This window comes from Ixodes scapularis, unplaced genomic scaffold (genome assembly GCF_016920785.2).
Source record: "Ixodes scapularis isolate PalLabHiFi unplaced genomic scaffold, ASM1692078v2 PGA_scaffold6__148_contigs__length_123643588, whole genome shotgun sequence".
NCBI classification, from domain to species: domain Eukaryota; kingdom Metazoa; phylum Arthropoda; class Arachnida; order Ixodida; family Ixodidae; genus Ixodes; species Ixodes scapularis.
Genome location: NW_024609881.1, coordinates 92,926,830 through 92,941,590, shown reverse-complemented (window position 1 = coordinate 92,941,590; position 14,761 = coordinate 92,926,830). Strand labels below are relative to the sequence as shown.

Sequence of the window (14,761 nt, the reverse complement as noted above, 5' to 3'; positions counted from 1 at the left end):
GCAAAGAAAATCCATGCTGGCAACCCTAACACAAAACAGCTGTTTTTTCTTTCCTCTCTTCCCGTGGAGGAGTGGTTTTGGTGACTCCCTCGACTTTATTCATATCCTAAATCACGAGTTTTCCGTCTGGTAATCTCTCCCAACGCTTTCGACGTAGTTTAATTTCGCCTATCACAACCCCGTGTCCGCGAGAAACATGTCCGATGGCGTGTAGCAACGCCCCCCGGCCGCCTGTCCCGATGTCATCTTTGGGCGATCGTAGGTCAGCGCGCGCGGTTCAGTTGCGTTATCTCGACAATGATCGTCGTCGTGCCTATCGAAAGCGACGATGCACCAAGCACATCTCGACTGCTACAACGTATGTTACCGTCGACTCCACGTTTAATGCGTGATTTGAGCGTTTTCTCTTGTTATGAACGTAAATCTAGCTGGCTTTACAATGGGCCTATGCAAGCGTAACCTTCTTATAACTCCACACAATGTTTTTTTTTTTTTCTTTCTTTCTCTCTTTTTTTACTGGCGGGCATAATGTGTTTCCGGAAATTTTTTTTTTTTTTTGCCGAAAATTGAGTGTTTATCGGAGTTCTTTTTTTTTTTTTAATTCTCAATTGTTTGAAATTTTTAGAAATTGTAACTGTTTAGCTGTGTTTGGCAAGTCTTGCAAATAAGTGTTACTTCAATTAACGTCAATACTTTGAACTAACTCAACACCTGACGAAGTTGGCGGGAAGCATAGATATTCCAGCTGCCCTGCCCCCTCCTATGCAACCTACAGGTTCAGAGCTTTCGCTGTAATAAAAACATCACCCCTCCTCCCTCTAAGAAGCTGAAGTAGTATGCTCTAAACCTGAATGTGGGCTTTTGTTGTGACCCTGAAGTACGATGACCCGTAGTTCAAAAGGGACCTCGACGAGATAAGTGGTAAACCTCCCTTTGTCAATAGCCCGAGATTTCACTGGAAACTAAATTGGCTTCTCCTAAAACTCGTAAAACACTGTCATTTTCGCTTTTTGTTGCCTTTCATTTTGCCATCGTGACCTCAAAATTTTGAGTTTTTGGGATAAATTCGGATTGACAAAAAAGTCACCGGCGAGTGTTTTTCTGAGTTTTTCGGATTTATCCGAAAGCACGGAACCCCAACCATAACGAATGCCACAATGTTTTTTTTTTTTTTTTTTTTTTCTTTTTTTTTTTTGTGATTCTTTCCTCTTGTCATTTGATAGTGTTGCCTTGTTCAACGCCTTTTTCTTATTCTTTGGTTTTATCTTGGCAAAAGTCCTTTCCAGTGGGGGTGTCTTTCTGATAGCACACAATGTTTATTTGCTTTAGCTTATTTCTTTCTTGGCATAAATGCTTAGCTGATTTTGAATGATTTGTAACTTGGCCGCGCTTTGATCTTCTATGCTTATCATTTCCAAGTTTCGTTCATTTATTCTGCACTAGAATTTTCTTTTTCTGCTATCTCGAAAGGAAGTGCTACTGTCTTACTGAAGACAGAGCTACAAGATTCTCCGCATCGTAAAGAATCAATGTTTTGCTGGATATTTGCATGGGCTCGTATTTATCATCATCATCAGGGTCGCAGCCAAACACTGTTGACCTCATTCAGTGTGTGCAGCTCTAGCTGTGACTTTGTTCACTGAAGGGAAGAACAGCTGTAGTGCAAGCGCGTCAACCTGCTCAAAAAAAGGTTGTTTTCCCCGTTTGAAAATGCACCCCTGATTCATGAAATTTAGAAGCGCATTACTTTCCGGTATTCAGTGAAAGTCCGGTGGAGTTTGTTGAATAAATACAAATAACATGCCAGTGATTAATTAATTTTCCAGCTACAAATTATATTAAAATAAAGATAATTAACAGTACGAATGTCTCTGATTGACAGGTCAGGAGCGTCTGTGTGACATAGATGAGTGCATTTCCTGAGGACAGTAACTACGACGCCTCATCCAAATGGTGCAGATGTCGGTAGTGGGAGCCAGCAAAAAGTTGCATGTTTTTTCTGCAATACATGGTTGCAGCACAGTGTGACCTGTTTGGTGTTCGAGTTATGTTGCACTTGACGACCGCGCAACGAGCTTGAAGCCCTGCATGATGTCGAGGGACCGTGAAAATCCTTGGCCAGGGCCAGGCGTCGTAAACGTGGCTTCCGGCGGATGTCGTAACAGCCCCCACATCTACCAAAGCCTTGTTCAAATGCAGACTATTGCCCCTCATATAGATTAGATAGTGGATGAAGGCAATATACCGATGTTTGTAGAAGGCAAAGAATGCACAGGAATGTACTCTTTGCAGGCAAGATATTCTCCTCTGCAGATTAGTCTATTGCAAAGTGCTGAATTGATAAGGCTGCAGATATTTGGATATGTAGTAGATATCTTCTTACGCGTGCAGAAAACGAAAGGATTCTCTTCACACATTCACGGTATGGTCCTCGGACGGTAGCTTCGTTTGGGTGAGAGCTTACTGATAAGCCTCGCATATCCAAACCAGCCTTATTCGAGGGCTTTCCTTTGAGATCTGTCCAGCTTGACTCTTGCGGTCTGTGGGCTATCCTTACTGGAGCTTCACTCCGTTCTACTGAGACAGAATGGAGATAAAACTCCCAAGTGTTACTGTCCAAGCCGGTACTTCAGACGAGTGTGTTTCACCTCGGTTTTGAAGTTTGCGCCAAAAGGGGCTCCTCTCTCTCATTGACAAACACAGAATGGGAAAGGTTTTGAGACCTGCTGGAGTCGATTTTGCAAGACTTTATTTTTTAAAAATAATTTGTAGATAGTTGGATTTGTAACCTTTCCTAAACTGAGTTTCTATACAAGGGTTTGATGAACCTTAGTCTGCAACAGAGCTTACTGAAGCAACTATCGGGGAAACTAATGGTTCCTTTTTTAAAGGGTTGCAGATATTGTCAGTTCCTTCTTTTCTGCCTCTTTTCTTATAGTGTTTTATAGTCGGCGTCAAATATTTTGTGCTTCATTTGTCAAGGCGTGCGTGGCTTCTTCAGCCTAGAACTGCTGTGAGAACAAGTGTGGATTCGTCGTGCGTCTCGTTTGCGTGCACTTTCGTACGAAGGAGACATCAAATAAACCCATGCGTTTGCACATGTGGCTTTAACAGGGTTGGAATATTGCCGAAGCTACCCTACCCTTGCCAACACAGCTCAAAATAGTTGGCGCCAAGCATAGGCTGTCGTGATGCCGTATAATTGCTTCAGCTAACGGGCAGAACGAACTGATCAGGCTGTTTAATCTTGGCAGTACCTCTGTGGATGCCAGTGGTGTACGCAGAGAGGGGTTTTCAGAATCAAACTCCGCCACTCTTTAGTTGACGTTGAAAGTTACACAGTGCGGCATACTAATCTAAAGGGGTGGTGACCCAGCTTCATGGCCAACCCCCCCCATAAGCTAATCTATGCCACGGATAAATGCTATCCTACTTTCGTCACGAGAGTCGCACGTCTTATCGTGAGCTGCATCAGATCTACCGATGGTCCAGGCGATAGCCGCAGAAGGAAAAAGCTGCGTCCCTAGTTCTTGTTCGCTCATTGTTTGATAAGGCGGGTGCTGGTGCGGCGAGACAAATAGGGCGGACGTCATCAGCGTTTGCCCGTTCGACCTCTTTCGTTTGAGCAGTGTTCTCAGTCGTTTGCCTGGCGTCGTCGTTTGGACACCCAAGCGTCCGTCCGTGTCAACATGCCCGCCGATAACGGCTACACGAAAGTGCGGACGGATATCGAATGTCCAGGTACTCCTGTTGGTCAACAGTTTTGTGCTCTTTCCTCTTCCGTCAGTCACCAGTTGTGCTCGTTCTCCTTTTCATGGCGCGCTATTGGAAGCTCAGAGTTTGCCGGGAGGCCGTTGTCGGTTGGATTCTCTGGTACTGACTGAGCTGACCGGGTGTATTCTTTTTCTGGTGGCGTTAAGTTGTACCTCAGATTATATTTTTGTTTTCACGGAAGGTTGAAGATACTTTTTGTGTCTCAGATATGTTGCTTATGAAAAAATTGTTTTCTTGAATTTCTAGTATGCTTCAGAATGCATCCCAGACGATGCAGTTGCATGAATCTGACATTGGAGCTTCTTTGGGTTCCACTAAAACAGGGTAGTGACAAACATCCGGTGCTAGTGCTTATGTCAGTGTTCCAGATGTGTATGCTTTATTAGGCCAGTCGATTTAGGGGCAGCCTTTTAGTTCTAAAAAAAAGAGTGAACTGCTTATTTTTGTTTGTGCTACGTGTTTCATTAATTTATATATGTGGCTGGCTAACGTTAAAAATATGCGAGATAGTTGGGTGGAACGGTTATGTCAAACACAAATATTGAGTGCGTATATTATTTAAAGTCCTGCTTATCAATAGGCTTTGCTAAGAACTTTATATATTGAACTTTTCTAGGGTGGCCAATGTAAAATGACACCCATTAAAAGGTTGCAACGAATGATATTCCTTTTTAATTCCTCCCGTACAGCAGAGTTATCCGAAGGTTTTGTGTTCTATTGAATCTAGAGGACCTTTATTTTTTTTTATTAATTCAAAGGCTATGGATGGCCGTATTTTTAAAGAATTTTTCTGAACTTGTCTCGCAAACTATTGTTAATTTTAATCTTAAATTTTGTCTGTGTTGGGAGCTCCAAGATGTATTCATTATAACGAGGGTTCATGCTTACAACACAGAAATCTGTCATAGAAATTTTTTTTTTGTTTAGTCATTTATATGTGCCAGCGAATTTTTAAGGCATTTCAAAAACTGGATGGGAGCCAAATGCTCTGAAGAGTGGGTCCCTGGTACTAAAAATACAGACAGAAAACCAACAAACAAGATAAACCTCCATTGGATAGAGGTTTATCTTGGAGTGTTTGGAGCTGATTAGATTGCTAACCACTAGAATGCATAAAAGGGCTTCGTCTTATCAGCTTTGACTTGAGATTTCAGGAACATCTGCAAGACCAGTTGCACATCTAATCTCAAGCCTGAATATCGTTGGGATTTCCTTGGAACTGGGGGCTCTTTTTATATTTGGGAACTTGGTCAGAATGGTGTTTCCTAAGAATTCAATGCTTGTTGAAGCTTATTGGGCATGTAATTGTTGCATAAAACCAGCTCTCAACATGGTGGCTAACATGCTGGTTTTTCTTCGAGCATTTGAGTGTTGTCGCAAATGGAGAATGCCACATCCCAAAGATGGCAATGTGAAAAGAGGTGTAATGAGGGCCGGATTGAAGCATATCTCATGGATGCACAAATGGGGGTACTGGCTTTTTGGGAACAACGGTTTTAATTCTAAAGCAACAATTATTCGCGACTCCAGCAAGATGAAAGGCACCAAGTAGAAAAACACTGAACTGAACGTAACAGGTCCCTTCGAGATTTCTGCCTGTCCCTTGTGGCTTCCGTGATTACATGTCTTCGGCAGTTGGTGCGGCTTTTGGCGGTTGCCAGTGATTGGCACGGTTGTCCTGGTGACTAATTTGTTACTGTCGTATCAGCTTGTTGTCCAGGTCGCTCTGAATGCAACCTTTGCTACTGCGTGAACCAGGGACTGTGCATTTATCAGCGTCCATTAGCACTGCCGTCCTTCCGTCGCTGCCCGAAAGATGGTCAAACGTCTGGAAGCTTGCTTGTGCCAACACATCGCCGCAGGTTCGAAACTTAGTGAATAAAAATCGGGGTGAACCATTTCAAGTCCAATGCTTGCCTGCCAAAGCTGGAGCGTTGTGCTTGGAGCTTGCACACAGCATGGCCCGACCTGTTTTAGACTGCCATATCTGCCCGATTGTACCAGCCTCTCTAGGTCGCCGGAGTCGCGAACGGCAATATTATAACTAATTATTCATCATACCGCACCTCTTCATCTCCGGCATTCCAACATTTCGACGACCAGAAAGGTGGAAATGAAGACTAAAAACTTGGGGAAGCAAACGGTAAAGAATCAAAGCACGCCTATCTCTTCCCTATCTTGGCTTCATCGTGCACCTCTCCTGTGATACGGGTTTGGAAGGTCACGTGCGAACAATGGGGGCGTTATCTTTCGCCGAAGATTGTCGAGCAAACGTTTATTTCCCGACTGGATCGTTGTTTGACAACTCTGGTTTGCGGTCGCTCGGCAAGTACGGTGTGCCTGTCGATCAGCGAGCTTGGGACGCAGCACAGGGATACATCGGAGCATGCCGACGCCGTTTCCGAGAGGTGTCAAGGTTTAAGTGTATCAGCAAGGTGTCGTCGGGGGACGTTGAAGCGACATTGTGATGTGACACGGCGACGCTTGAGTGTGTCGAGAAACGTTGGCGAACTTTGAGCGACACCGAAGCGGGCTAAGGCAACATTGTGGTGTTGTTCAAACGTTTGTCGAGGTACTCTTGAGAAACGTCGAGGCAGCGTCTGAGGGGTGTTGGCCAACGCCGTTGCGATTCGAGTGACATTGAATCGCGTTCAGGCAGCCTCGAAATTTGTTGAGGCGACGTTCGAGCGTGTTGAGGCTTTTTCGGCGTATATAAGACAATGTCAGAATGTGTTGAGGCAACAAAGTAATGCACTAAGGCAGGTACAGCTGAAGGCAAGACTTGTCCAAATTGAAATAGTGCTGTCGATCACCAAGTACGTTGAATGACGGATTCGAGGTCACGGTCTGTCGACAAATTTTTGAAATGCGCCGGTGCAACGTTGAAGGAAACTGATCCTGTGTGGAAGCATCAAAGCTACTTGAAATCTGCGTTGAACCACCGTGGGGGGATATTAATTTTGTTGAGTCTCCATGATTGATTTGGACCACAAGTCGGAGCTACGCCCTCTGTTGAAACCAGATGAACTCTTCAAACTGAGACACTACTCCAAGAGAGGTCATTGTTTACTGATCTCTACAAATAGGTTTTCATTTGTCTTCTCCTTAGTGTCGGATGCCCGCTGAAAAATTGGGAGGTTTTAAGTTGTCTTTTCCTTAGTGCTGTATGCCCTCTAAGAATTGGGTTAATTTTATACATTGCTGGTCGTTTTGGTGACAACTTCATTATGGGGTCTCTCTTTGTGATATCTACGATGGTCTTTTTCATTCTTGTTTAAGGGTCGGTGGCTCATATGGGTTGATTACTAACCATTGGTTGCTATTAATCAGTTAATTGGATTTTGTGTAAGTTTTTTGATCTCTAGATTGTAAGCAGGAGAAATCTGAACTATTATTTTTTTTGGTTTGAGCTAACCTCACTTGTCTCGGATGTCGTTTTAGGCAGTTTTATGGCATTCACCCTTGTTTTTGTATTTCGAGCAATTGATACCGTGCACCTTTTGTATAATGTGTTATGATTTTAGTCTTCAAGACCAGAAATGTTGATATCTCTGGAAGCTGGATTATTCAATTTTTTCGACAATTATTTTTTATATGACTTTGTCCATTTTTCCCCCCATATACTCCAGTTATCAATGCTTGATGGAAAGGAACAATCAGGGCAACATGAAGTGTCTAAGAGCTGTGTGGAAATACCGCTCTCTTCAGCAATATACGCTTCAGCAGTATTGCTTTTGAGGAATTTAGGTACGTGCCACTGTGTCAGCGGCACATGCTTAACACACCTGACAAAACCAACAGTTTCAGTGTCTAGCATCTACGACTTCCTAAGAAAGTCGTGTACGGAGTGAAAATGTGGCCCTAGAGCAGTTGGGACTGGTTGGAGGAATCGTGTAAGCTTGTTTTTTGAAGCCCCTCAGAACTGTGCGCTCACGTCCTTGGCAGACTTACGAAAATCTCTTGGCAAAAGTATATCTGCAAAAGTTTGTAAGCAAATTACTTTTCATAAGACATAAACGAGTCTGCTTACAATCTGTTCATAAATGTGCAACTCTCTTAACAGTCTGCTCATAAAGCGTTAATAAAATCTTAAGAGTGTTAACAAAAATTGACAAATGTTTGTAAACAGTTGTTAAAAAGTTAACAAAATACGGTGTCGAAATTTGTTAACAAAAATTGGTAACAAAAATTTGTTAACAAAAGTGGTAAGAAAAGTCTGTTGGCTAAGGTCTGGCAGCAAAACTTTACTAGTAACCTTTTCGGCGGCATTCCGAGATACCACAGTGACACTTGTTCTTTTTTAACCACAGGTTACCTTATTGTTGCTATTCTAACAAAGCATGGAGGTATTTTACAGTGTCCCTGACGTCTCGCGTCCCCTCGCTGATACATTATTTTTTTCCTGTGCATGCAGACGACCGCCTTAACGACGACTCGACCGACAACGAGGGGGCCAATGAGTCAGAGGGGTTCACTTGTGGCGCCCTCTGTGGAACGGCGCGGGACCGCTGCTGCTCAGTGCGGCGGTGGAAAGACAGGGTGCCCATTGTGAAATGGCTGCCCAAGTACTCCCTGCTGGACCTCCACGGGGACTTTGTGGCCGGCATGACTGTGGCCCTCACCGTCATCCCCCAGGGACTGGCACTGGCGGACCTCGCAAAGCTCCCCATAGAGGTGAGGGGGCCGCCCTGTTTTTCGTTTCGTGGTTCTCTTGGCACTTCCTAATGCGCCTACTGTAGTAGCCGACAGAAAGAGAACGACAGGGAATGTCAATCGAACGCTTGGCCTCTAGCGTGCGCTCCGGGCCTTGCACGTTGCCTTGGCTGCGCATGACCTCGAGGTTTACTAGATGAAGTGTTGTCCAAGTTAGGAAGCTCGCGCTGGAGCCAGAACAACTGAAGCTCCTCTTTTCCGTTCTCAGCTTGTCGGGGAGTATAACGGGTAATGCCGGATGTTTTCGGGGAGTTTGATTTTCTAGGTAACATTTGTGGAATTTAGGGAAGGCTTTGAAAATGTGGAGGGAAAAGTTAGGGATACTTTGGCAGGTTTCAGGAAATTTGGGGAAATGCAAGAGTTTGGGAAGACGTTTCAGGAATATGCATTGGGAAAGATGGCGGAAGGATGGGGAGGTGTTGGGGAATTCGTGAAAATGTGTGAAGTGTAGAGGGAAGATAGTTGGGGGAAAACTGGGGAAGCGTCTGGGGATCTGCGGAAATGCGATGTGGGGAGCGTTGGAGAATCTGACGAAAACATTGAGAGTGAGTAATGGTCGGGAAAGCCGAGGAACTGTCGGAGAACTTGAGGGAAAACATTGAGGTTTGGGGAGAAAGTTGGAGAGGTGTCGGGGGAATGTGGAGGAAACGGCGAGAGTCAAGATGGCACTGTCCTGCTGTGCAAAATAAAGCTTGCAGACACGTCAAGTGCACATTGCTAGGGCAGCCTCAGACGGGTCAATTTTTTTCAGTAACTTGACGTCGCAACACCAGCAACATGGGTGCGCACACGCAGCAACCAAATGCTGCAATTTGCCGTCGTCGTTAAATAAAATTTTTTCTGTGCACTATCTAGACACACAGTTACGCGCTCTAAATGTGTCTTTATATCTTTAAATGGCATTGTGAATACTAACTCGTCTTTCTGAAACGGTTTATTCCCAAAAACGATCAATTTAAAACCAGAATCAAGTCTTTAGTTGTCATCATCATTGGGGTGTCGCGTGAAAATATTGCATCCCTGATTGGCTGCTGCCACTTTGAACTTGTCCAAGTTGCTCATCCGTTTCTAGCCGGACGTGACCCGAGCAATTCATGTCACACTAGTTAAAGCTAGGGAACAACTTGCCAGCAACACTGAAATTGCTGGGAAGTTGTCTCGTCTGAAGTGAGCCTTCGCAATCTTTATTACGTTTGAATGTAACCAGCTAGCAACAATGGGGAGTGTAAGTTGTAAACAAGCAGTGCTGTGAAAGGTTGCTGGGTCGGTAAAAAGCCGACTTTGTTTTGTCATCAGACCATCTTTGCCATTCATCGCCCTGGCGGGACTGGGCCGTAGTTAATGATGCATATGCCGTTGACATCATTAACAAAGTAACTCGGCCAAGTGACGCCCACTTAAATTCTGCCGCCAGTCTGAATCGGGGGATCGTTTGCTTCAGCGTTGTACGTACCATGTTTTTTCCAGTACGGCCTGTACACAGCATTCATGGGTGGCTTCATGTACGCCATCTTCGGGAGCTGTAAGGACCTGACGATAGGACCGACGGCCATCATGTCCATCATGACTGCGGAGTATGTGAAGCATGGGGGACCAACGTACGCTGTCATTCTAACCTTCCTCTCGGGCATCATCCAGATACTAATGGGAGTTCTCAACTTAGGTGAGTCGTGGGTGACCGTGAAATGGTATACCATTTCAGAAAGTACTGTCGAGACCGGTTATAACGAAGTCAACGGGAATTGGAAATCACTTCGCAATACCCGTTATTTCGTTATAACCGACTTTGGTTAACGAAGTGCAGAAGGGAATGGGAAATCGTGATTGCTTCGCTATAGTTGCTATTTCGTTATAACCGACTTCGTTATAACCGGTCTCGACAGTAGTGACATTGTGCTGCCATTGTCCTGTCCTATGCTTTGTAAATGAGAGGAGTCCTTTCTGGAGGCTACTAGATTGCAGGAGTATTAAAAAAAAGTTGACGATTCCTTTTAGCATAGGCCCTCGACGGTAGAGCCATGTCGTGTTTGTGATTTTGGTGCTTTTCATTAGCAAGTCTTTATATTTTCTTTGTGTATCTCTAGAAACTTGAAGCTAGGTAAGGTTCCCACAGTAAACAAATGGAAGTGCAACCAAAAGTCTGACTCTCTAGAACTGACTATTTTACAATGATAGCTGTTACGGATTCTTCCCACCACTAGAAATGACATCCGTCGTTGATGCTCTGGTTGTAGTAATTGTTGTCGTTGATATTGTAGTTGGCATTGTAGGGCGTCTGTCGTCGATGTTGCCAAATTCTCGATGTTGCCCGCCACCCACGGTAATCAAACCTGGAACTGCTGCATGCGAAGCGGAGGTGTAAGCAGTGAGCCATGCCACAGCGTTAGAACCTGATTTGCACTTGTGGTTTTTATAGCACTCAATGCCCGCTGCACGTTCTCTCTGGAAAAAAATGTTGCCAACTACAAAATGTTTTTGTAGCACTGTCAATGCCAAGAGTTTGTGCCAAAAAACGTGCCTTCACGCGCTCTGGAACCAAAGTTAAACAAAAGCGTTCAGAACCAGGTGGTGAGATGTCTATTTTGTTCTAAACGCTCTTGTTCACGCATCCCTTGGTGCGTGAATGCGATGCCGATGCCCAGGAACTTTGCTGTGATTCGTCGCGGCTATCGCTGTGGCTGTGCTGTGGATTAACGCAGGACTGTTCACTTTTTAGTCAGTACTGGTAGAGGTTTTTGCTGTGTCTTGAGCACGAAGAACCTGTATGTATAAAAACGAGACAAATGAAAAGCACCATTGTTGCTTCTCTTCCCTTAATATATTGTATATTCACTACACGAGTGCCCAAGGACGACACTTTCTTCCAAAATCGAAGTGTCGTCTGTGGACGAAAAATTTTAGCGCATGTTGAGTGCCGTCAAACTTCTCAAAGAAGCTTGCTCAGCTGCTGGCTTGGAAATGTACCCCAAGTGCTGGGGAGAACTCTGCCAATCTGTAATTGCTTTGCCCGTAGCATTTTCGTTTGGAGAAAGGTCGATGGCTGCGATTGGCTATTTACCTTTCTCGAGACTTCGAACTTTCGGCTCGGCGTGCGTCGACTAGTTGCCTGTCCTTCCGGAACAGGTCTGCCAAGTTATCTGCCATTATCTGGCAAAGTCTGCAGCATCGTACCGACACGTGTGGTCTTCTGATTTGCGGAGATACGGCCGTTCTGTCGACTGCACCTGCGAGCAAATGCTTGCTCTTGGTTACCGAAAACCTTGCTTGAAAACAAAAAAAACAACAAAAAACACGAGACTTACAAAAACAAATTTTGACTTAACCTTTTTGTCTTGCCTCGTTTTCTTGCTGTAGGTTTCATTGTTGAATTCATATCCGGTCCGGTGATCAGCGGCTTCACCTCTGCGGCAGCCATCACCATCGCCAGCACGCAGCTGGAGGTGAGCATTTTTTCTCTAGAAAACTCTGATTTCGTGCCGCCGAGTCACCGTTTTCGTGTCCATCACGACCTTGACTGCGTAGCCTTAGCGAGTTCTTACCGGGGCTATGTGCAGAGATCTGTGACTCTTTTAAGTCGCTAATAACATGCTTATACAGCCTAAGCTCGTTATAACAGACCTTTATTTTGACCAAGATTTCGGCCTGTCGTAAAAGGAGTACGGTATGTTGTATGCAGATTTGGAGTTGAGTCAATGGTACGTAGAGAAAAACCAACCGAACTTCACAAATCGGTATGTTATATCCAAATGTCTGTTATAACCAGGTCTGTTGAAAGGAGCTTAGACTGTACTTCTGTTCTTGTTGGCCCTCTTGAGTCTGATCACTCTCCTGTTCACTTTGCAGTCACTGTTCGGCATGAAGTTCGAGGGCGAACTGTTCTACGAGATAGTGTACCAGTTTTTCACCCATCTCCACACAGTAAAGTAAGTGACCGAAACCCTCTGTTTTGAAGATGTCACTAGGTATGTTCGTTTCCGTTGAATCACGCAACGGAGTTTAAGTGACCACAAAATGGAAACCGGATTATTCACCTTTTTATCGTAAGGAAAATGTTGCATCACAACAACGTCGCAGCGCTGCCAGGGAAACTCCAATGGTGTCACAACGTAGTATCGCAAGGGTGTTGCAAAGTAATGAAATTGTCACAGTGCTGTTGCATTGACGTTGGCATGACGTTCTGGTGATCTTGTCTTCGGTAGGAAAGAGCTGTTGGCATGGTGAAAATACACTTAATGCAAAAGGTGCAAATGAGCTAGACAAGAATAATGATAATAATCCCTGGAAAAAGGGAACAAGAACAAAGTACAAACACAAATCTCCAAACACAGCTAGGTGACCGATGCATGACTGAATAGATCTGCCTGGTCCTAATATCGAACAAGGGCCTCTTCATTTCCAGTGAGTCATGTTTCTCCCTTGTCCCCCTTGTTCTCTTTCTCCAGGGATTATCGTCGTTAGCTGTTGGCAGTAATTGTTTTGGTTTTTTCAGTTCTGAGGCATTATTCTGGGGCATTTTCATTTCCATCTCTGGTGAACCTGTCTGGATGAATTATCTACTGCTTATGGATAACATCTAGTCATGTGCAAATAGGGGATTTATAAATCTTCTTGCTATATGCAAATATCCTTTTAATACGAAAGCATTAACTGTCTCATGGAGTGAGCTGACGTCATCAGTTTGAAGCGCGAAAACGGCAGATAGTTTCCTTCGGTTCGACTGGCTGGCGCGCGTCGACGGGGCTCCCATTGGCCGCTGCGCTCGTCAGTTTCCACGACTGCTCACCGGCAACGAAAAGTACGCAGCAGACGAAAAAGGGAGCAAACGAGCGGCTTGCGTGCTTTCGCATTAACAACTCGTAAGACATGCTTAGGTGTACCTCGATCTTTTCTTAAATCTCAAAGTTTAGAAAAGAAACTTGATGAAAGTAGGTTGTCAGGAAATCTCTGCCTAACATATGCTCTTGCATAACGGCCACATTTTAAAGGCCGACCAACAAGCAGAGAGGAGGAAGCTCTCCCACCATTTGAGAAAGGAGACCCCCCTCCTCTCCGCGGGGAGTAGCTCACATACCCGGTCCTGTGTGGAGAGGAGGAGTGCGAGAAATGGAAAGAAGGGAACTGGGAACCGGTTTTCTGCCCGGCAGAAGAGGATTCTGTGGGTCGGCTTTTAAGGAAGTTTCGCTGTAGTGGAGGTATCAACATTTACCAGGTGTGTTTCTTTTTTAATACACAAGGCACGCGGGCACTATTTCACTTTGAATGTGTGCTTTCCTCTTTAGCATGTGACTGCAGTATTTGTACTTTTCTAAGTGTTGGTCACGGCAGGCTAGCCTCGTTGAGCTTGCTTCTTACCGAGCACCGATGCACTGCGGAAAAGCAACACTCACGGAGCTCACTTCTGCGGGTGTTGCTTCAATGAGGTGCACCTGTGCTTGTTAAGAAGTGCGCTTAATGGGGCTGACCTGCTGCAATCAACACTTCGAAACAAATGAATACTGCAGTTCATCTCGAAGGGAATAGTGTATTATTCGAAATTACTATCGGAAGTTTCGCACAACGCCAATATTATCCAGTTATTGCCGAGGGATAACTCAAGTTCCTTGGTTTTTGAAAAGAGGCTTTCTAATAGTGGTACCGGATCTATGATGAACATGGGACTGTCTGTTTGCATAAGGAAGAGTTTGATGACAAAAGGGAAATTAATGCCTTGTTGATGTCTTGACATCAACTGCCTCGTGCAAACTAAACCATATGCCTGTGAAATGTATAAATGTGAAGAGTTTCTTTGGAACACTGGTTATGACAACGTAAAAGGAGTGGTTTTATAGTTTTTTTAATCTTCTACGGGCACCACAGTACTCTTACACAAACTTTGCCTGTGTGATTAGGCATTTCTGATTTTTCTTTTTCTTTGTTGTGCAGGTTGGGTGACTCTCTGCTTGGAGTGTCTTCTGTGATCTTGCTTTTGGTAGTGAGGGTGAGTTAATTTCACTGCTTATCACCTTTCTGACTCTTCTCTTTGGCGACAAGACTGCTTCAGGGGCATTTTATTTTTTCATACAACTTTTGGTTCCACTCGATTCGTAAAGGTGAAGTGCCCTCATTTGACTTAATTACTTTAGTTTCTCAAAACTTGAAATAAGTTGAAAAATAAAAAAAATTCTTTTTTTTTTTTTTTCAAAGGTCAACTGAACCCAATCTATATTTTTACTTCTCCATATGATAAAAGATAGTAGACCAAGTAAAAATGTCCAACTCAAGTTGTAGAATTAGA

General features: G+C 44.3%; 1 protein-coding gene across 8 annotated transcripts in view; it reads left to right on the top strand.

Moving 5' to 3' along the window:
• LOC8041899 (sodium-independent sulfate anion transporter) overlaps positions 1-14,761 on the top strand; it is a 77,819-nt gene that overhangs the window by 40,420 nt on the left and 22,638 nt on the right. For 2 of the 8 annotated variants that reach the window (XM_040501910.1, XM_042286081.1), the window contains exons 1-6: positions 42-358; positions 8,189-8,448; positions 9,955-10,150; positions 11,842-11,927; positions 12,331-12,410; positions 14,410-14,464. In XM_040501910.1, the coding sequence (XP_040357844.1) occupies positions 298-358; positions 8,189-8,448; positions 9,955-10,150; positions 11,842-11,927; positions 12,331-12,410; positions 14,410-14,464 (738 nt within the window). In that variant the 5' untranslated portion in view covers positions 42-297. Of the gene's footprint in view, positions 1-41; positions 359-3,503; positions 3,742-6,051; positions 6,833-8,188; positions 8,449-9,954; positions 10,151-11,841; positions 11,928-12,330; positions 12,411-14,409; positions 14,465-14,761 lie in introns of those variants that run through there. The other 6 variants (XM_029995276.3, XM_042286079.1, XM_040501912.1 and 3 more) reach the window with 5 other exon arrangements.